Source organism: Populus alba, chromosome 3, assembly GCF_005239225.2.
Source record: "Populus alba chromosome 3, ASM523922v2, whole genome shotgun sequence".
Classification (NCBI taxonomy): domain Eukaryota; kingdom Viridiplantae; phylum Streptophyta; class Magnoliopsida; order Malpighiales; family Salicaceae; genus Populus; species Populus alba.
The window spans coordinates 8,537,434-8,561,240 of NC_133286.1; the positions used below are offsets into that span (position 1 = coordinate 8,537,434).

General features: G+C 34.7%; 1 protein-coding gene across 1 annotated transcript; it reads right to left on the minus strand.

The window, feature by feature from the left end:
- Positions 1-17,309: 17,309 nt before the first annotated feature.
- Positions 17,310-21,528, minus strand: LOC118037888 (uncharacterized). The gene is made up of 7 exons (XM_035044041.1): positions 21,483-21,528; positions 21,011-21,086; positions 19,305-19,448; positions 18,993-19,107; positions 17,829-18,734; positions 17,663-17,703; positions 17,310-17,559 (listed from the first exon to the last, which is right to left on the minus strand). Exons 1-7 carry the CDS (start codon positions 21,526-21,528, stop codon positions 17,310-17,312), a joined length of 1,578 nt encoding a protein of 525 aa, XP_034899932.1.
- Positions 21,529-23,807: the final 2,279 nt, after the last annotated feature.

A 23,807-nucleotide genomic window follows, 5' to 3' on the forward strand; every position in this document is an offset into this window, starting at 1 on the left:
TTTCCCTCCCAAGCATTGAATCCAAAAGAGAATGTTAGTGCGATCATGCTGCAAAGTGGGAAAGAACTAAAAAAGAAAAGGTCGAAACAAATTGAGATGGAGGAAGAAGAAGAGATAGAAATCGAATTGAGTACAAAGAAGAAACATCTTCCTCCTTCCCAAACTGAAACAACGACCATTACTCCGAAGGTAAGTCTTAACTCAATGAATTCAAGTTTTAAAAACATTCCCCCCTTTCCTGTGAGTTCTTCTAGATCAAAGAAATAGGACAAAGAAAAAGAGATTTTAAAGGTTTTCAAGAAAGTAAAACTCAACATTCCTTTGATTGATGCTATCAAGCGAATTTCCACGTATGCTAAATTTTTGAAGGAGTTGTGTACTACCAAGAGAGCCTACAAGCTAAAAAGCCACAAAATAGTAAGTATGGGTGAAGCTGTATCTGCTGTTGTTCAAAAGAATATGCCTTTGAAGCAAAAAAGACCCAGGTGCGTTTACTATCCCATGTGTTATTGGTAATGCTAGTTTTAGAAGGGCCTTATATGATTTTGGTGCATCCATTAGTGTTATGCCTAAACATGTTTATGATTCTCTTAATCTGGAGCTTTTGATTAAAACTAGCATTGTAATATAACTTGTGGATCGTAGTTTTGTTTATCCACTTGGTGTGATAGAAGATGTTCTAGTCAAGATTGATAATTTGGTTATTTCACGCGATTTTTATATTCTTTATATGGAACAAGATTCTTGTGATTCATCAAACAACACTTCTATATTGTTTGGGAGACCATTCTTGAAAACTGCCGATACAAAAATTGATTGTGGTAAGGATACTTTGTCCATAGAAGTAGGAGATGAGAAGATTGAATTTAATTTCCATGATGCAATGAAATATCCTTACAACAATGTTTATTCTATCACATGTTATGACCAAGTTGATAAGTGTGTGCAACAAGTTTTTGATTGTGAGGATGGATTAAGTGTAGCTTTGAGTTATAGCTATGATTTTACTAAAAAGAGATGGAGAGGCACATATGTGTTCCCAAAAATATGTAAGAATCAGCATTGACTTTGCAAGCTTTGCAAACCATTCCCCCTGGTAATGTCTTTATTGATTTAGTACTTTCACATCAAAAGTTGTTGACATCTATTTTATAGACCCCCGAGTTAGAATTGAAACCTTTGCCTAATAATTTGAAGTATGTATTCATTGGCGACAACAATACACTTCTCGTTATCATAGCAAAAGGTTTGACAAGTGCGCAAGAGGAAAGACTTGTGAAGTTGTTGAGCAATCACAAAATAACCATTGAATGAACTTTAGTTGACATCCAGGGCATTAGTCCCTCGATGTCTATGCATCACATACTATTGGAGGACAATGCAAAACCAACGAGAAAAATGCAAAGGAAGTTGAATCCGCCTATGATGGAGGTAGTGAAAGCTGAAATTTTGGAGAAAACATTGCAACTTAACCGGCGAGATTGGAGTCTAGGACTTGGTGATGCACTTTAGGCTTGTTGGACTACTTACAAATCACCTATAAGAATTTCATCTTATAGGATGATTTATGGAAAAGCATGTCATCTACCGGTGGAGCTTAAACACAAAGCTTTTTGGGCCATTAAACAATGTAACATGGATTATGATGTTGTTGGGATTGCAAGGAAGTTACAATTGCTAGAGCTGGAAGAGATACGGAATGATGCTTATGATAATGCAAATATTTACAAAGAAAAGACCAAGAGTCTTCATGACCGAATGATTACAAGAAAAGAGTTTCATGTTGGAGACAAGTCCTTTATCATTCGCATTTGAAACTTTTTCCTAGAAAGTTGCGCTCTTGTTGGATTGAAACCTTTATTGTTTCTAATGTTTTTCCTTATGGTGCAGTTGAAATTACAAGTTTAGAAACAAACAAAGTGCTCAAGGTCAATGGGCATCGCTTCAAACCTTTTTATAAAGGTTGGACGACAGAACTCATTGCTTTTGTGGAGTTAGCTGAACTAATCTTTAAAGAATGAACATGCAACATGTCGAGCCAATGACATAAAATAAAAGCGCTTACTAGGAAGCAGCCTAGCAAAAAAAAAACAAAATTCAGATTTGCTTTCTTTTTCCCTTATCTTTTATTTTTCACATTTTACTTTATTTTTATCATTCTCTTGTATTCCTTTTCTTTTTGTTTTTTCAACATTGAGGATAATGTTGTGTTTAAAGTGTGGGGCTATTGAGAGAATTTTTGTTTTCTTTATTGCATCAAAAAAAAAATCTATGTTTGATCGTTTTGAACTCCCATTGGTTTATAAGAATTAGTTGAGATAGATGAAGATATAAATCAAATGAACGAGTGTTCATGCAAGTTTTAAAGTTTAATTGGTTTAGGGAGTGACTTTGAAAATATGTCATGTTGACTTTATAGTGTTATACAAATGCAAGCTTTTAAGCCTTCAACATTTTGTTCTTTGATTATGCATTATTTCAATGATATGTATCTCTATAACTTGCTTCGTATCTTGTTGAGATTATATTCGCATTACATATATACATAAATATGATAAAGGCATAAGGAATTTTAACCACTTGAGCCAAAAAGCCAACCTAAAGTATATTATACTTAGTGAGCCTCTTTCGAACATGTTTATCTTTTCTTTGCTTTACCCATATGCAAACCTGAACTTTTTATATTTTTTTTCTTTTCCCCTAGACAAGGATTAGTAGAGTATATACTTGTTGATATCTCATGGGTTATGGTTGGAAATTATGTGAAAAGAAAAAAAAATGATGCTTGATGAAAAAAAAGACAAAGTTGCAAAAGGTGAAAAAAAAGAAAAAGAAAAAGAAAAAAATGAAAAAGAAAAAAAAATGAAAAAGAAAAGTGTTCCATTATGTTTGTAGTTCTTAAAATATTATGTTGATGGAGCTTGAAATCAAATAAAGTTAAGTATTGGTGCTTAAAGATAGAAAATTTGCGTGCTTTAATGGGATATCTTATTTGAAAAATCATTTTTTTTAGAATGCTCTACTTCCTTTGGTTTTAGCCTTTTCTTTTCGTTTATTTTACCTCACCTTAACCTTAGCCCCATTACAGCCGAAAAGTAAGACATTTTTATTTATGCTTTGTTTGTAATATGTTAGTAATGGAGATGAGATTGAAGAGCAAGCTTCTGGTAGAACATATTCATTAATTGAATTTGAAAAATTTAAACATATAAGACTTAAACACGTGAGTGTTGGAGTGTATATCAATGAGAGGACCTATCTCTTTGGCATGGCATAGATTTCATTTAAATCACAAGTAATTGAGTTTTGAAGTTTGCATGTAAATGAATTCATGAAAATCTATACTCTCTATCCTTCTTGATTGTATTCTTGTTTATAATGAATATATTATTGGACATTGATTGGAGATTAGGAGATTAGTCATAATGATTTAATTTACTTTATTTTTAATTTGATTTTATCTATCCTTTCTCGAGGACGAGCAAGAGCTAAGTGTGGGGGTATTTGATGCAACCTTATTATTCAATAGTTTCACCCACATTTAACTAGTGTTTTGCCTATGTTTTATATATAAAATGCATTGGTAGTCTTTGTTTTATGCTTTGAAGGTACTTTTGGATGTAAGATGCGAAAATGAGTAAATTGGAGGTAAATTTGTTACATTGATAGGTCATTAACATAAAGGCAATTCATTTGGCATCAAATTTGTTTTATGTTTTATATATAGTTTCAGTCGATATTTTGTGAAGAGCGTGAGCTCTAAAGGTCAAAATAAAGTGATTCTAGTGGCATTACAAAGCTAACATTCATACCTTTCTATGAATCTAAGGCAAGGAAAAAAAGGAAGAGCATATAAATCAAAGCCTTTAAATGTCATCTCGCAATCTGCCAATGTTGATGTTTGGTCATTCCGACTTGAATATCTTATACTACAAAAGTCCATTTGATGTAAACTCAACTTCCTTTGATTCCTGACTCAATGACCTATCAATGTACCAAATTTCAACCAAAAAAGTTCTCATATGAGGGAGATATGATTTTTCTAAGATGACAAATGAATTCTGCCAGCAAACAGGTTTTGTGAAAAAACGAGTTCAAATTACATCCCGAAGCATCCAAACCAACATCCAAGTTTTTATTTCAGCAATTTAGCTCCTGTAAGTCAATGCTTGAAGATTTCATGCAAGGCTATTCCTTATTTTTTAGGAAAATACGTTATTAAAGTACTTAAATGAAAATTGTCTACTTAAGAAAGGACTATTTTGTAAAATAGAGACTAGGGTTTCCTAGGGTATAAAAAGAAAGAGAGAAGGAAATGAGGAGAAGAGAGTAGGACGACCAATAAAGAGAAGAAAAAATGCACCTTCCTCCAATAGAACCTGAAATCATACTTTCTTTTTTCTTTTTGATTAGTTGTTCAGTAGACATGCAAGGCTAAACTCTTTTTCTTGGTTGCAAGGACACAAAAAACTTCAGATTTCAAGAACTATGATATTTATTTTACCTTTTCTTTTCAGTTTATATGATGAATAAATATGTTTGTTCTCTTATGCTTATTTCCTATAATTGTTTATTTTAATTGCTAGAGCGGACTCTAAGTTAGTATTGTGAACAATTTACTGCTAAGTTTGCTATCAAAACTGGACTTGTAATAAATAAATTTGTGAAGCAACTGAGATTAATAATTATGGCAGATCCAAATTAATAATCTTAGGGAGAACATTCAATTGATCAAATTAAACATGGACAGTGGATAGTTATGTTGTCTAGATTAATCAACTCATCTAGTTCTTAAGGATGTCATTGAATTAAATTACTAGTGCGGACATTGTGGTTGTTCGATGGTTAGGATTATATATATAGCGGATCTGTTAACTAATCAACATAACAAAAGATAAATATTTACAGTATAAATTGAGGTTTAGTTTCCAGGTCTAAACTGAATAGGGCTAGGAGGAATGTGAATTTCTATGGCATGGGGAATTATAAAGATATGGATAGGGACTTAGACTCCATTAAATTCAAAATTCTTAACTTCCAAGGTAATAATGATCTCGATGCTTATTTGGAGTGGGAGAAAAAGGTAGATTGAATTTTTTATTGCCATAACAATTCTAAACAAAAAAAAATGTGAAATTGGTGGTCATTGAGTTTACAAAGTATGCATTGATTTGATGGAATCAGATTGTAATCAGTAAGAGGGGGAACAAAGAGCAACCCATTCAAACTTGGAGGGAGATGAAAGTCTTAATGAGAAGACAATTTGTACCAAACCACTATTATAAAGACTTATATCTAAAGCTACAATGTCTTAATCAAAGTTATAAGTCAATAGATGAATATCACAAAGAGATGGAGATAACAATGATTCAGGCCAATGTTATGGGGGATAGAGAAGTCACTATGGCTAGATTTTTTAATGGGTTGAATTGGCACATTGCCAATGTTGTTGAGCTACAACATTAGTGACATAGTTCATATGGCTACAAAGGTAGAGAGACAACTTAGGAAGGGACATGTTTGGCCAATGTTTAATTCGAGTTCATCATCTTGGAAGTAGAATATAAGGAGAGAGCGTACTATTTGGTCAAGGTACTTTGTTCCTTCCAAAGTCGAACCACTAAAGGCTAAAGTCAGTGTCTCTACCGGTGTCAATGGTAAATTTGAAACTCAACCTCAACGTACTAATGATGTTAAATGTTTAAAGTGTCAGGGACATGGACATTATGCTTTTAAATGTCTAAACAAGAGAATCATGATGATTAGAGATAATGGTGATATCGAATCTGAAAGTGACAAATCTAATTATGAAGGCATTGCCAGTTGAGAAGTCCTTAGTTATAATGCAGACACTTCAAGTTCAGGTCAAGAAAGATGAAACTACTCAACATAATGGATAACCAAGGGGTATAGTTTAATTATAGATAATGGAGGTTGTGTTAATGTTCGTAGTACCACCCTTGTTAGTAAACTGAATTTGTGTACTATTAAGCATGTTAAAACATATAGATTGCAATGGTTGAATGATAGTGGTGAAGTGAAAGTGACTAAACAGGTTGTGGTTCCATTTTTTATTGGAAAGTATATTGATGAGGTTCTATGCAATGTGGTACCAATTGTTGCGATGTCGCGGTCGCACAAATTAATTACCCTAGCTTCAAAACAACACACAAGATAGTATAGAGCAAGCAAGGGGTCGATCCCACGAGGAAGGTTCAAGTCAAATTTTTATGCTAGATGTTATGCAATTTAGGGGGTTTGGACATTATCTAAACTTAAGCAAAAGAAACAGAAAACTATCAAACAAAATTTAATAAAATTAGAAAATTATCAAGAGAACAAACCTTGGTCGCAAGCACATATCCCACCTACAGAAATCAGAACTAATCATGGAAACAAAATATCAATTTATATTCTGAATTTTTATCTTTTCTTAACATTGGTTAGTTAACGGATCTGCCGTATAACTAACCCTAACCATCAAACAACCACAATGTCCGCACTAGTAATTTAATTCAATGGCAGCCTTAAGAACTGGATAAGTTTATTAATCAAGAAAACATAACTGTCCGTAGTCTATGTTTGATTTGATTGAATGTTCTTCCTAAGACTAATAACGCATATCCGCCACAATTATTAAACTCTGTTGCTTCACAAGTTCATATACCACAACTTTGGTTTTGATATCAAACTTAGCAATAGATTGTCTACAATAATAACTTAGAGTCCACTCTAGCAATTAAAATAAACAATCATACGAAAAATAAGCATAGTAGAACAAACATATTCATCATATAAATTGAAAAGAAAAGATAAAATAAATCTCATAGTTCTTGAAATCCGAAGGTTTTCGTGTCCTTGCAACCAAGAAAAAGTGTTTAGCCTTGCATGTTTGTTGAACAACTAATAAAAAAAAAAAAAAAGGAAGAATGCATAATTTTGAGTTTCTTAAAGGAGGAGGGTGTTTTTCTCCTCTTGGCTGACTACCCCCCTTCTCTTCTGTCATTCTTTTTATATCATAGGAAACCCTAGTCTCTATTTTACAAAATAGTCATCCCTTAAGTAGACTGTTTACATTTAAGTACTTCAATAATTATTTTTCTAAAAAGGAGAAATAGCATTGCATGAAATCTTCAAGCTTTGACTTAGAGGAGCTAAATTGCTGAAATAAAAACTTGGATATCGGTTTAGATGCTTCGGAATGTAATTTGGACTCGTTTCTTCACGAAACCTATTTGTTGGCAGAATTCAGTTGTCATCTTTGAAAAATCATATCTCCCTCATATGACATCGTTTTTTTTTCCTGAAATTTGGAGCGTTTATAGGTCTTTGAGTTAGGAATCTAAAAACATTAGTTTGCATCAATTGGACTTCTGTAGCTCCAGATATTCAAGTTGGAATGGCTGAAGGTCAACATTGGCAGATTGCGATATTTGACTTTTAAGGCTACGATTTCCATGCTCTTCCTTATTTTATTTTCTTACCTTAGATGTCCAGAAAGGTATGGATGTTAGCTTTTTAATGCCACTAGAATCACTTCATTTCAACCTCTAGAGCTCACGCTCTGCACAAAACATCAACTGAAGGTCAAATCTGCCAATTTTCTCCAATTTACTCCTTTTTGCATCTTTCATCCAAAAGTGCCTTCAAAACATAAAACAAAAAATATCAAGACATTTTATATATAAAACATAGGCAAAACATTAGTTAAATGTGGGTGAAACTTTCGAATAATACGGTTGCATCAAATACCCCCACACTTAGCTCTTGCTTGTCCTCGAGAAAAGATAGGTAAAATCAAATTGAAGTTAAATCAAATTTAATCACTATGACTAATCTTCTAATCTCCCATCAATATCCAAGAATATATGCATTATAAACAAGAACACAATTAAGAAGGATAAAGAGTATAAATTTTTACGAATTTATTTACATGCAAACTTCAAAACTCAATTAATTGTTGGGATTTAAATGAAAGCCATGCCATGCCAAAGTGATAGGTCCTCTCATTGATATACACTTCAACACTCACGTGTTTAAGGCTTATGTGTTTAAATCTCTCGAATTCAATCAATGAATATGTTCTATCATAAGCTTGCTCATCAATCTCATCTCCATTACTAACATATTACAAACAATGCATGAATCAAAAGGTCTTATTTTCTTGTTGTAATGGGGCTAAAGTTAAGGTGAGGTAAAAGAGAGTAAAAGAAAAGGTTCAAACCAAAGAAAGTAGAGCATTCTGAAAAATGATATTTCAAACAAGATATACCATCAAAGCACATAAATTTTCCATCTTTAATCACCAATGCTTAACTTCTTTTGATTTCAAGCTTTTTCAACATAAAATCTTAAGAACATAAAGGAACACTTTTTCTTCTTTTTTTTTTTTTTTTCTTTTTCTTTTTTTTTTTTTTTTTTTTTTTTTTTACCTTTGGCAACTTTGCCCATCTTTTCATCAAGCATCACTTTTTCTTTCTTTTCACATAATTCCATGAGATATCTAAGTATGTGCTCTACTAATCCTTAGCCAGGGGAAAAGAAAAACATATAAAAAGTTAAGGCTTATACATGGATAAAGCAAAGAAAAGATAAACAAACTCAAAAGGGGCTCACTAAGGATAATATGCTTAAGGTTGGCTTTTTGGCTTAAGTGGTTATAATTCCTAATGTCTTTATCATCTTCATGTATATTTGTAATGCAAATGTAATCTCAACAAGATATGAAGCAAGTTTTAGAGATACATATCATTGAAAGAATGCACAATCAAGGAATATAATGTTAAAGGCTCAAAAGCTTGCATTGGTATAACATTATAAAGTCATCATGGCATATTCTCAAAGTCAATCCCTAAACCAATTAAACCTAAAACTTGCATGCACACTCCTTCATTCGATTTATATCCATCTATCTCAATTAATTCTCATATGTAATACTCACATTCTCATAAACCAAGGAGCTCAAAAGATCAAACATAGAAATTTGTTTTTTTTTAACAACAAAGAAAACCAACATTCTCCCAATACCCCCACACTTAAAACACAACATTGTCCTCAATGTTGAAATAAAAGAAAAGGAATATAGGAGAATGATAAAAATAAAGTAAAATGCGAAAAATAAAAGATTAGGGAAAAAGAAAGCAAACCTATTTTTTTTCTTTCTTTTTTTTATGTTGGGTTGCCTCCCAGTAAGTGCTTTTGTTTTATGTCATTGGCTCGACATGTTGCATGCTCATTCTTTATAGATTGGTTTAGCTAACTCCGCAGAAGCGGTGAGTTCTATCGTCCAACCTTCATAGAAAGGTTTCAAGCGATGCCCATTGACCTTGAGTACTTTGTTGGTTTCTAAACTTGTAATTTCAACTGCACCATAAGGAAAAACATTAGAAACAATAAAGGGTCCAATCCAACGAGAACACAGCTTTCCAGGAAAAAGTTTCAAACGTGAATGATAAAGAAGGAAATTGTCTCTAATATTAAACTCTTTTCTTGTAATCATTCGGTCATGAAGACTTTTGATCTTTTCTTTGTAAATCCTTACATTCTCATAAGCATCATTTTGTATTTATTCCAATCTTTTGGGGCATTAAAAGGATAGGCGCCTCCTATTCATTGTCCATGATAGGGTGAATGACTCCTGCATTATGGGGAACAGTTTGCAAAGCTTGCAAATCCAATACTGAGTCATGCACATTTCAAGGAACACATATATGCCTCTCCATCTCTTCTATCTTGGTAAAATCATAGTCATAGCTCAAAGCTACACTTAATCCATCCTCACCATCAAAATCACAAACTTGTTGCACACACTTATCAACTTGGTCAAAGCATGTGATAGAATAAACGTTGCTATATGGATATTTCATTGCAACATGAAAATTAAATTCAATCTTTTCATCTCCTACTTCCATAGACAAAGTATCCTTACCACAATCAATCTTTGTATTGGCAGTTTTCAAGAATGGTCTCCCAAACAATATAGGAGTGTTGTTTGATGAATTACAAGAATCATGTTCCATATCAAGAATATAAAAGTCACATGGAATGACCAAACTATCAATCTTGACTAGGACATCTTCTATCACACCAAGTGGGTAAACAAAACTACGATCCGCAAGTTGTATTATAATGTTAGTTTTATTCAAAGGCTCAAGACTAAGAGAATCATAAACATGTTTGGGCATAACACTAATGGATGCACCTAAATCTCACAAAGCCCTTTTGAAACTAGCATTACCAATAACACATGGGATAGTAAATGCACCTGGGTCCTTTTGCTTCAAAGGCATATTCTTTTGAACAACAACAAATACAACTTCACTCGTACTTACCATTTCATGACCTTTTAGTTTGAAAGCTCTCTTGGTAGTACACAACTCCTTCAAAAATTTGGCATACTTGGGAATTTACTTGATAGCATCAAGCAAAGGAATGTTGAGTTCTACTTTCTTGAAAAACCTCTAAAATATCTTTTTCTTTGTCCTCTTTCTTTGACCTAGAAGAACTCACAGGAAAAGGAGGAATTGTTTTAAAACTAAAAGTCATTGATTGAGGAGTTACCTTTAGAGTGTTGGTCTTTGTTTCAGTTTGTGGTGGAGGAGGATGTTCCTTCTTTGTACTCAATTCAGTTTCTATCTCTTCTTCTTCCTCCATCTCAATTTGTTTCGACCTTTTCTCTTCAAGTTCTTTCCCACTTCACAGCATGATCGCACTAACATTCTATTTTAGATTCAATGCTTAGGAGGGCAATTTTCCAATCATTTGTGCTTCCAATTTCCCCACATTTGAAGCTACTCGCCCCATTTGCTTCTCTAAGTTGTGAATACTTGACCTTGTTTCCTATTGAAAAGACATGACATTTTATTGCAATGTCATAGTGTTAAAAGCCAAAGTTTTCATCATCTCACGTAGATCATCACTAGATGATGACCCCATAACATTGGAGTTTGTGAATGGAGGGGGTTGTCTTGCTTGATAATTCTGTTGGGGTTGAAATCCATGGGGATGGAATTGTCGACCTTGATTGCCTTGTTGAGGCTGATTCCCATACCGTAGGTTGGGATGATCTCTCCATCCAAGATTGTACGTGTGGGAAAAAGGATCATACTTATGCTAACGTTATCCATTGAATGCTCCATCAACTGCATTAGCTTGTTCAATGTAATCTTATTGCAATTTTGGGCACATATCTGAAGCATGTCCTTATAAGGAGCATATGCTACAACCTTTCACCTGTTGTGCATTGCCTCAAGCCAAAGAACGCATAAGAGAAGTAAGATCATTAACTTTATTCTCAAGGTTAGAAATATTTAACTCATTTACTCGTTTGTTTGCGAAGTCTCCACGGGTGCCAAACTGTTTCAAGTTGGCTACCATGTTTGAGATCAATTGACGTACAACCTTGGGTGTCTTATCTACCAATGCCCCTCCACTTGCAGCATCAATGATACTACGGTCAGTAGGCATCAATCCTTCATAGAAATATTGAATGAGCAATTGATCCGGTATTTGATGATGAGGGCATTGAATACACAGTTTCTCAAATCTTTCCTAATACTCGAAAAGTGTCTTTCCATGAGATTGTCGAATCCCACATATTTCTTTCCTTATGTTGGCAACTTAAGATACTGGAAAATACTTCTCAAGGAAGATCTTCTTCATACCATTGACTATATCTGGAGATCTAGAACTCTATTTCAAGTGAGGTTGGTCTCTTTAGAAAGCTACGACATGGGGCTACAAGTCCACTAAGAAGAACCTAGTTTTACCCCCACGACACTCGAAATTACTTGTCAACGAATCAGACCTACTGCTCTACAGGGTCTGTCATGACCTAGTCTTAGTTGGTGACCCATAATTAGAGTTCTATAGCTCTAAATTGATTAAGACAAACTTCCTTGGTTAGTAAACATCCAAAACTACAATTTTTATGAAGGAACTTGATCATAATTCCCTCATCCTTCTACTCGGATTCTCTTTGAAAGTCAGGAGACGAATCTGTCTAGATTCGTCTCCTGACTTGCAGATTCATCAACCTTTCCATTTACACACCACGTCCATAATTTATCTTTCCCTCTTTTCTCTTCATATAGCTGGCCACCCCTTACTTAATTACCCATACATTTTGTTTGATAAATGATCATAATTTCATGCCCCCAATCACATACAACACATGAATTTACTTAATTTTAACAATTAATACATTTCCCCAAATCAAGTCTAAGAACCCTAATCCAAAATTCAACATTAAGGCATCAATTCATAATTGAATTTGAAATGACTTATAGGATCATGTTTAGAGCTCCTTACTTGGTAAGAATCAAGGTCTTGATCTTTAACTAGTCGAAAACTTTTGACTTCCCCTTTTTCTAATGGCAGTCAGGCCTCCCTCCGCTTTTGTTGTTCAAATTTTCTTGTTAATCTCTTGCCCACAAGTGTTAACTCGACCTGTAAACCCTTAACCTTGGATAGGTTCTTGGAATTTTGGTGTTTTCTCTTGGTTTGGCAAGAATAAATTCAAAAACTCACTCCCTCTCTCTTAATAATTGTTGCCAGTTTTGATGAGCAAGGAAGAGGGGTATTTATATCCCATAATTTATCTTATTCACACTTAGGCCTCATTTCCTCTAAGTGTATTATTTTTGCTCCCATATCTTTTTTTCTTATAATTAAGCTATACCTCTTTTCTTTTCTTATAATTTCACCACTCAACTTTTTAGTTTAGTTCATTCTCTTTAATTTAATCCAACCCTCAATATTTTCAGGTTAAATTTTAATATATCTTGAAATATTTTGTCTGGAAATTTAGATCAAAAAATTTCTAAATTCCCGTTTTATTGAAATATGTACATTACGCAAACATTTATTTATCGAGGTTTACAACTTTTGCTCTTTTGAAAGAGAAATTATGCTCTACACATGTTTTAGCTTTACCTGACTTTACAAAAGCATTTGAAATAAAATGTGATGCATTTGGAATAGGATTGGTGTTCTTTAGATGCATGACAGATATATATACGTATTTTAGTGGGAAGTTAACTAGAGCGACCTTGAACTATCCCACTTACGACAAAGAACTCTATGCGCTAGTAAGAGCACTTGAGACATGACAACATTATTGGTGGCAAATAGAGTTCGTAATCCATTCAGATTATGAGTCCTTGAGGTATATGAAAGGACAAGGTAAATTGAATATGAGACATGCAAAATGGGTTGAATTCATTGAAATGTTTCCTTACGTAATCAAGTATAAGCATGGCAAAGAGAACATAGTAGCTGATGCACTTTTGCGCAGGTATATTCTTCTAAACACCAACAATATAGATTGCTAGGCTTTGAATATATGAACGAATTGTATGATGATGATTCTGACTTTGCCGTGATTTATAATGCATGTGGACATTCAACTTTTTGTAAGTTTTATTTGATGGATGGTTACTTAATCAAAGAGAATAAATTATGTGTTCCTACTAGTTCTTTGTGTGACTTGCTTGTTCATGAAACGTATGGGGTGGTTTAATGGGTCACTTTGAGGTTGTGAAAACCTTGGATATATTGCATGAGCATTTCTATTAGCCAAAGATGAAAAGGGATGTGCAATGAATCTGTGAACAATGCATTGCTTGTAGAAAGGCAACATCTAGAGTAGAACTGCATGGACTATATACACCATTGTCTATGCCTACTAAACCTTGGGTAGATATTTCTATGGACTTTGTTTTAGATTTACCTAGGTCAAAGAAAGGTAGAGACTCTATTTTTGTTATGGTTGATATGTTTTCTAAAATGACACATTTTATTACATGCCATAAAACAGATGATGCATCTCATATCACATACTTGTTTTTTAAGGAGATTGTACATTTGCATGTCATTCCTAAGAGTATAGTGTCAGATTATGATGTTAAGTTTCTTAACTATTTTTGGAAGACTTTATAGGGAAAGCTGGGAACTAAAGTCTTATTTTCGACAATTTATCATCCTCAAACAGATGGACAAAATAAGGTAGTAAATAAAACTTTATCCCAACTTTTACATGTTATTATTCAAAAGAATCTGAAAAGTTAGGAATAATGTTTGCCTTTTGTCGAGTTTGCTTACAATAGAATTGTGCATTTGACCACTGGCTTTTCTCCTTTTAAAATTATTTATGAGTTTAATCCATTAACTCCTATGGACTTAATTCCTTTACCTTTTGAAGAAAAGGTAAGTTTAGATGGTGAAAAGAAAGCAAAGATGGTGAAACAACTCCATGAGGGAGTTCGACTACAAATAGAGAAAAAGAGCAGACTATACGCTTCAAAAGTAAATAAAAGGCATAAACATGTTGTTTTCCAACCCAGTGATTAGGTTTGGGTGCACATACGTAAGGAATGATTTCCTAACTAAAGGAAATCAAAATTATAGCCTTATGGTAATGGTCCATTTCAGATTTCCATTATGTCTTACTCCTATGAGACCTTTTTTGGCTTTTCGGGATCAGATCTCAATCTTGATTGTGGGTTGGGTAACCACGTGATCACAAGGTTCGCATCAAATGTTTTGCAAGTAAGTGCGTGCAAGAAAAGAACTCCAAAGGCTTCAACAAAAGGCTAAGAAACTTTCCATTAAACTTGTTGGTGATTTAAAGGATGAGTCATCTTGAAGAGAGAGGGAATGATACGATCCAAGTAAGGTTAGATTCATATTATTTTTAGCGTAAAATTTCTTACCGTCTAGTTTTATGTTATTGAGCATAACTCCATATTAAACCATTGAAATGGGTCGAAACATCACTAAAAGATTCTAAAGGTATGTTTCTATATTGGGATGAAATTTTGAGTGAATTGGAGTTTGGGAAGGATTTGCGATATAGGTCAAAATGGACTTTATAAATTTTTTTATTTACTTCATTTTGACTTGTGGACTTTCTATTTAGCAAGGATCATTTTCCTACGAGGATGTGAAAGCTTGTTTTGGGAATTTCTTAATTCCACAATGATCTTTAATGGGCCACAACAAAATTTTCAAGTGTGGCAAGGATTCATTAATATTTTAAAATCATTTTCTTATAAGGATTCCTTATCCATCCTAGTTACACAATGAATTGCGAGCTGGTGGTATTTAATGATAGATTAGTTGTTTTTTTAATTATTATTTTATTTCATGTTTGGGCTCAAGTAAAACTTTGTTTTCAAGTAAGATCCAAGGCTTGTTTGGATCATAGTTTGGGCTTACAAGTAAAGGTTTTTTAGCCAGTTTTGTAAGTGGGCCAAATCAGTTCACTAGGGTAGATCCATTAAAGGGTTAATTATTTAAGAACTATTTAAACTCATGTAACCTAAATTTTTACAGCCATTGATGAATATTACATCTAAATTCTTTAGTTTTAACGTATGAGAGTGATTCTTGCATTCTTTAGTTCTTGAACAAACTAAATATGATTTATCGAAGATTAATTAGTTTTGTGGCATCGTTCTACTTTATTTCAATAGTGTTGGTGCCATAGGGCATGTTTCCTTTGTGTCATACACCTATCAGACTTATTTTGGCTTTCCAAGATCAAATCTCAATCTTGATTATGAGTTGCGTGACCATATAATCACGAGGTTCGCATCAACAATTAATAAAGAAAATCTCCCTCTTTTATAACTGCCAATTTAGTTTCCTTCCTAAATTAGGAGAATCATTAGTTAATCCTTCCTAACTTAGAAAATTAGATCTGACAACCTCCCTAACATCCTTTATTGATTAAGAAACTTCCTCCTTTGTTGATAAATATTCTCCTAAATAATAGAAAAAAATAAAAATGAATGAAATTTTCTTAAATTTAAGGAGAATATTTTGTTGATTTAAATCCTTAATAGAATTAGGAATTCTAACATAAATAAATCTGATATGATTCCAACATCTTAATTAACCCAAGCCAACTTTGGACCCCATGTGGTCCAAACCCATGTTTATTAATAGGGACCAAATTAGACCTAAAATACACTCCAGGTAAACTTTCTTTGCTACCCAAAAACATCTCATATATAGAGCCTCTCCTGATCTAGCCAAACTACACACTAAAAAAATTGGGTTGAACCCATCATTCATAAGAATCTGAATTTGACCAAATGCATCTTTATGTAAAAACTCATAATGAAAGCCTCAGGTCAAATCATATATTGAACCGTATTAACAATTAATCTCAAACATATAACCGAATGGTTACTAAAATAAATTTAAGATTGAACCTGAATTGTATCAATGCTTCTATAAGAAAAATATCGTCTTCATCCCTAAAGGCAAAATAACTCGAGATGATGTAGTGGACAATTTTAATGCAACAAATGCAACGACTTAAAATGCATTGAATTGGATAAAGTCTTTGTCACATCGAGCCTTCATTTATCACTACTAACAATGAAGCTAAAATTTAGCCCTAAACACAATAAATTAGGGAAGATGCCAGCCCAACTCCTAAACCAACAAGAAATCTTCCAAAAATAATAGTTCATAGATGTGGAGCAATAGCCATGAATACTGCAACAGTGAAGAACAAAAAAAATCTGCAACTAGAATTGTTTTTTTCTCCCTAGAACTGTCGCTAAAATATCAAGCCCCAAAATTGCTCTTAAGACACAAGTACTCACTACTTGGTATTTTTTTTTTGACATGTAACATTCATACATTGAAAATGTTAACCTTTGACTTCGGGTGAAGGAATGCAAATGCCCTAGATAAAGAGGATCTTTCAAACTCTATTATCTTATCAAATACATGTCCATGCTTTAGCAAAAAAACTTAGTCAAACGTGTGATGGCAAGTCATTGCACTTCCCAGCCAGTAAATTCACCCTATTAGGGCAAAACAAACCATAGCCTTTAGCTTAATGGCTTCTAGTAATTTGCATGTAAACAAGTTAACAAAATCAGTTTGAAATAAGCTTGAAGAACATAGTAGAATGGCTACACTTTGCAGCAATGTGATGTGTAAATTTACTATCAACCATAAAAGAATCAAGGAAGAAGAGAAGAAGAGGCAAGAGTAGGAAGGATGATATTTATTATTTTCTGCATAATTCAAAACAAACTTATTGGCTATATTTTATAGTCGACTAAATTGAGAAAGGTAAACAACCTACTTAAAAATAGGAAAGCACTAACAATACAAAACTAACAATAAGGAAATATTCCTCCCTACTACACTAGTTTCCATCAACCATCAGTAACTAACAAAGACCCATTCCTCATTCACCCCTACGTATGTATTTCCCACTATCTGCACATGCATATACCCATGTACCATTCTACTCTGCAAAGGGTAAACATATCAATTCCCCACCCTTAAGATTCCTTGTTCGCAAGGAATGCAGGATAGGACTTAGCCAAGCGGCGTTCATCTTCCCAAGTGGCATCATCATTTGAGGTGCCTTTCCATTTAATAAGAACTTCAACCTTGGGATGGTATTGGCCTTTTTGGACGACTCTGCGATCAAGAACTATCTTAGGTTGAGGGAGAATGTTGGCTTTATCAGTCACATGAGGAAGCTGAGTAGAGATGGTAATGACAGGGCCAACATGTTTTTTTAACATGCTGACATGAAAGACATTGTTAATCAAAAAGAAACCTAAAAGGCAAAGCCAAACGATAAGCTACTGGTCCAAGTTTTTCTGTGATTTTATATGGACCAAAATACCTGGGTGACAGCTTTAAAGAGCTGCGAAATGCCACCGATGTCTGTCGGTAAGGTTGTAGTTTCAGGTATACAAAGTCGCCCACCTCATAGCTAACCTCACAACGCTACTGATCCGCTTGACATTTCATTCGCGCTTGAGCTAATGAGAGATTCTTTCTCAACTCACTATGATGGCATCTCGATTACGCAAATATCCATCAACAGCCTGTACGTTGGAAGTTCCCAGAACATACATCAATAAGTTTGGAGGTGGAACTCCATACATTGCTTTAAAAGGTGTCATTTTGGTTACTGAATGGACTAATGTGTTATAGCAAAATTCTTCCCATGGAATCCAGTCAATCCATTTGCGTGGTTGGTCCCCTGCAAAACACCGCAAGTACTGCTCTAAGACGCGATTAATCACCTTTGTTTGCCCGTCAGTTTGAGGGTGGTAACTTGAACTCATGCATAACTTAGTTCCCTGAAGCTGAAACAGTAATGCACCAAAAAAGAAACTAATAAATACTCGGTCTCGATCACTAACTATGGAATCTAGGATTCCATGCAGCCGAACTATGTGAGAGACGAAAGCTTGTGCAACCGTGGCAACTATATATAGATGTTTCATAGGAACAAAATATGCATATTTAGACAAACGATCAATAACAACCATAACCACCGTATGACCACTGGATGGTGGCAACCCTTCAATGAAATCCATGGATATGTCAGTCCATACCCTATCAGGAATTGATAATGGCCGAAGTAATCCAGCAGGTCGCATGGAATATGTTTTGTATAGCTGACAAACATCACAACTTCTTAAAAATTCTTTGATTGTCCCACGCATTTGTGGCCAAGAAAAGCTTTGTTTGAGTCGGGATAGTGTTTTATGATATCCAAAATGACCTCCCATAGGAGAAGAATGACATTCCATAATGATATCTTTAAGCAAAGAGGAAGTGGGACTCAAATAAATCTTACCCTTGTTGAACCAAACTCCATCTCGGTATAAAAATGCAGCAGTGGAAGATGTACTGTCAACCAAGGTCTTAAAGAATGGATCATGTGCCACTTCATATTGAAGCTTCTGCCACCAATCAACATATGGAGTAGAAATGGATAGAAACTGAAATTTAGTTACCCGTGAGAGAGAATCAGCCTCCTAGTTATCAACTCCTTTCTTGCACTCAATGATAGATTCATATCCCATAATCTTTGGTAGCCAACGGGTCTGAGCTGGTGTAGTAATGCGCTGCTCCAACAAATATTTGAGACTTTGCTGGTTTGTGCGCACAATGAATGGTTTGCCAAGAAAATATGGTCTCTATTTCTTAATGGACTTCACAATTGCTAACATCTCTTTTTCATATATGGAGAGAGTTAGAGTTGAACCTTTAAGAGCCTCATTGAAGTAAGCTATGGGACAATTGTTTTGAGAAAGCACAGCTCCTATACCAACTCTGCAAGCATCACACTCAATGACAAACGACTATGTAAAATCTGGTAGAGCCAAAACTGGAGGAGATGTTAATGCTTGTTTTAAATCGTTAAATGCCTTTTCTGCCATGTCGTTCCATTTGAACCCGTCTTTTGATAACAACTGATTAAGGGAAGCAAGCAATGGCAACCAAAATTCTAAATAAATTTTCAGTATTACCTGGCTAAACCCAAAAATCCTCGGACCCCTTTAATTGTGGTTGGAGTTGGCAATTCCATAATTGCTAGAATTTTGGACAAATCAATAGAAACTCCTTGCTCTGATATGACATGGCCTAAATAATCAACTAAAGTAACCCCAAACCTGCTTTTAGATTCCTTGCAAATAAATTATTAGTAGACAAGATTGTCAAAACAATGTGGAGGTGACTTAAATGATCCTCCCAAGATTTTGAATACACCAAAATGTCGTCAAAGAAGACAAGAATGAATTTTCATAAGTGAGGATGGAAGAGATCATTCATAAGTCCTTGGAAGGCTGTAGGTGCGTTGGTAAGTCCACATGGCATGACAACAAACTCATAGTGGCCTTCATGTGTTCTAAATGTCGTTTTAGGAATGTCATCTTCCTGTACTCTGATTTAGTGATAACCAGCACAAAGATCGAGCTTGGAAAAAAAATTTGCTCCGTGTAATTCGTCAAGAAGTTCATCGATAACTGGAATAGGATATTTATCCTTGATGGTAAGATCATTTAGAGCTCGATAGTCTATGCAAAAACATTAATCCCCGTCTACTTTTCTGACCAACAAGACCGATGAGGAGAATGGGCTATGGCTGGGGCGTATGAATCATGTGTGTATTAGCTCTTTCACCATCCGTTCAATCTTGGTCTTTTGATAATATGGATATCTGTAAGGTCTTACACTGACTAGTTGGACGTTGGGATAGTGTAGGAGGTGAGTTTAATCTGCAACATAATTTGATGGTCATGTGATCGTTTAGGTGGTAAGGATGTAGGAGGGTTGAAAACATGAGAGAAGTTGGATAAGAGTTGGGCTATTTCAGATGGATGTGAATATGGCTGGGTAATGGAGCATACTAGAATGATAGCAAAGAAATGGCTAGAGACATCCATAGTATTGAACTCCTTTTCTGTCAAAACTTGTAGTCCTGATTATTTCAACCCTTGAAAAACACATAAATTCCCATCTTTTTTGAAAGACATGGTAAGTCTTTTATAATCTGTCTCCATTGGACCTAGTGTCACAAGCCACTGCACTCCCAACACTATTAGGCACGCTGCTACCGGAAGAATAAAATAATATGCTGTAACAATCTATCCTTGTATCATGATGGTGCACAACCCTGTGTAATCTATCTTCTCCCCGTTGGCTACTGTCACCTGGAATTTTTTATTAGGAACCACAGGTAACTCATATTTGTTGACTATGAATTGATCGATAAAGTTGTGTGCTTCCACCATCTATCAATACCATGACTTCTTTGCTCCTCAATCTTCCTATCACCCGAAGGGTTTGAGGATGAGCTGTACTTGCAATTGTATGGAAGGAAATTTCAGGAATAACTTCTTGGTCCTCTGCCGCTTATAGTAACTCCAATTGTTCCATAGAATCTTGATCATTTGTATCACAAATCATGAATAATTGGGATCGTTGGCAGTGATGACCCGGAATGAACTTCTCATCACAATAGTAGCACAAGCCTTTTTCTCGTCGTTCTTGTGCTTCCTAGGTGGAAATACGTCTGACATTTGATGTGGGATTCGTGTTCTACCACAGATTTGGTGGAGGTCCAAGTACCCCGACAATATTACTCATGCTTGTTTTTGTTGTAGCTGCAGTTGGTTGGATCTGATAAGGGTGTGTTACCTTCTTTTGAAGTTGGTTTCATTCTTCATTCAACCTTGTGACACTGATGGTATCAAATAGTGTGGTTGGATGCTTAATCTTGACATCCAGGCGAATGTCATCTCTTAGACCTACAATAAAACAACCAATAAGAAAGGTTTCTGGAAGGCCATCAACTTGATGGGAGAGTTTTTCAAACTCTTCTTGATAGGCTGCAATGGTGGTAGTTTGTCGTAGTTTTGAAAGAGCTTCGGAGGGGTCTTCAAAATCAATTGGACCAAAACATCGAAGAATGGCTTTGGTGAATTCCTTCCATGTTAATGGTCCCTGGAATTTAGTCATCCATCTATGCCATTGTAAGGCTATTCCTTCTAGATGGAAGGAGGCAAGCGGCACTCGTTGGACAGGTGAAACATTGTTGTACTCAAAGTACTACTCAGATTTGTAAATCCACCCCATTGGATCTTCCCTACTGAATTTTGAAAAAATCAATTTAAGTGAGGATTGATGGGTTCTTGAGTTCTGACCTGATGATTCAGCAAGAGCAAATGGGTTCAACTCTGGAGGATTCATTCTTGGACTCTTGGAGATGCGTAAGGCTTGTAACTCAGTCAGTATAGTTTGTAAAGTGCCATGCACCTGATCAAAGTTGGATTCGTGTCTAGCCAAAGCTTCATTGACCTCGCTGCGAAACTAAGCGTTGGATTTTCCTCTGGTGTCCATGGTGTGACCTGGCTCTGATACCAATTGATGTGTAATTTACTATCAACCATAAAAGAATCAGGGAGGAAAAGAAGAAGAGGCAAGAGTGGGAAGGATGATATTTATTATTTTCTGCATAATTCAAAACAACTTATTGGCTACATTTTAAAGCCAACTAGACTAAGGTAAACAACCTGCTTAAAAATAGGAAAGCACTAACAATATAAAACTAACAATAAGAAAATATTCCTCCCACTACACTAGTTTCTAGCAACCATCAGTAACTAACAAAGACTCATTCCTCATTCACCCCCACGTACGTGTTCCACTATCTGCACCATGCACATACCCACGTACCATTCTACTTTGTAGGGTTAAACATATCACAATGATTTTGGAGTGAAACAAACATGTTTTAAGCACACTTCATCTAACTTGGGATGGTGTAAGAAACACATTATAAGCACAGTTCATGGGCAACAACTAATTCTAGGGTATAACAAATATATTATAACAAGTTGTTCATGAAAATGTAAATATCCTGACATAAGAACTTGAGACCAATTTTGTAGAATTTTGTTGAAGCACCGATGAGTTTTACATGCAACTTTTAGCTTGGACAAATAATGCTTTGAGAATCTCAAGATATACTCATTATTGAAAATGACTCACAAGTTCTAGGTGCCACATAAAGAGATATCCAAGTACTATGACACATTAAATAAATTTATGAAAATAAAATTCATCCCATTTAATTTTTATAAAACATGTCTCTTCATTTGTGTGGTATTTCTTGTAATCACCAAAGAAAGAAAAAAAAAACCGGCTTTAGATAAACCAAAACAAGGATAAGGATACATCTAAACCAACCCCCAAACAACCCATTTCTTTTGATGGGGAGTATAAATATAAGGATAGGAGAGTGAATGATCCATCTTCTTCCCAAACCAGCAGCTGCATGTCATTCCTTCCTTCCCCTTTCACAACAAAAACGTGAATCAAACCAGTAGAGATGACTTTGCGAACTTGTGAGGGAGAGATGAGACCTTGAGAGAGGAGTGGGTAGCTGCATAGAGGAGAGGAAAAAGAGAGCTGGAAAACGTGAGAGGAGGAAGAATGAGGAGAACCAGCAGCTGAAGAGAAAAGAATAGTGTCAAACCTTCCTCAAAATTTGTTAAATTCAGAAGGTACGGGTCATGAAACTCTCTTCCTCTCCCCCTTAAGATCAAAAAACGAAAATGAAGAAGAAAAACCCTAAGAAAAGAATTGATCTAAGACCTAAGCCAGCTGTGAAGGAAGCTGAAAATAAATAAGAGAACAAGCAAACAAAAGTGAAATAAAGCCAATTTCAGAACATCTAACAAATAAATAAAATGGAAATAACAAATCATGTTAGAGGGCATGTATGTGTGTTATGCTGAAATTTATTGAAAGATTTTATGCAGAAATTAATGTGTTCTGCTGTGATGTTGTTGTGTTGAAATAAATGTGTTCTGCTGTGATGTTGTTGTGCTGGAATTAATGTGTTCTGCTGTGATGTTGTGTGCTGAAAGTAAGGAATTCTAAACCTGTTTTTATGAGTTTTTGCAAGTTGATTTTGAATTGATGACTGGATGTTAAATCATAGATTTTAGTTCTTAGACTTAAATTGAGGAAAAAGTATGAGTTACTAAATTAAAGAACTTCTTGTGCTGTGTGTAAATAGAAAGGTTGACGAATCTGGACAGTTTCGTCTCTTGATTTTCAAGAGATTTCGGGTAGGAGGATGAAAGAATTAGGATCATATTCCTTATAGAAATTGTAGTTTTGAATGTTGGCTAATTAATGAAATTGGTCTTGCTCAATTTAGAGTTATAGAACTCCCATCATGGGTCACCAAATGAGACAGTGACAGTTCAAAAAATGTTTAGATAGTAACAATTCAAAAATGAGACAGTGATAGTTCAAAAATGTCTAGATAGTAACAATTCAAAAATGAGACAGTGACAGTTCAAAAATGTCTAGATAATAACAGTTCAAAAATGAGACAGTAACAGTTCAAGACAGTAACAGTTCGAGACAGTAACAGTTCAAAAATGAGACAGTAACAGTTCAAGACAGTAACAGTTCAAAAAAATAAGACAGTAACAGTTCAAAAATGAGACAGTAAC

Coding starts and splice junctions, on each gene's coding strand:
- LOC118037888 (XM_035044041.1), bottom strand. CDS start 21,528: ATGAATCCTCCAGAGTTGAACCCATTTGCTCTTGCTGAATCATCAG. Junction 21,087..21,482: donor TGCTCTTGCTGAATCATCAG/GTCAGAACTCAA, acceptor GTTTTATTGTAG/GTCTAAGAGATGACATTCGC. Junction 17,704..17,828: donor GTAATCGAGATGCCATCATA/GTGAGTTGAGAA, acceptor CCTTACCGACAG/ACATCGGTGGCATTTCGCAG.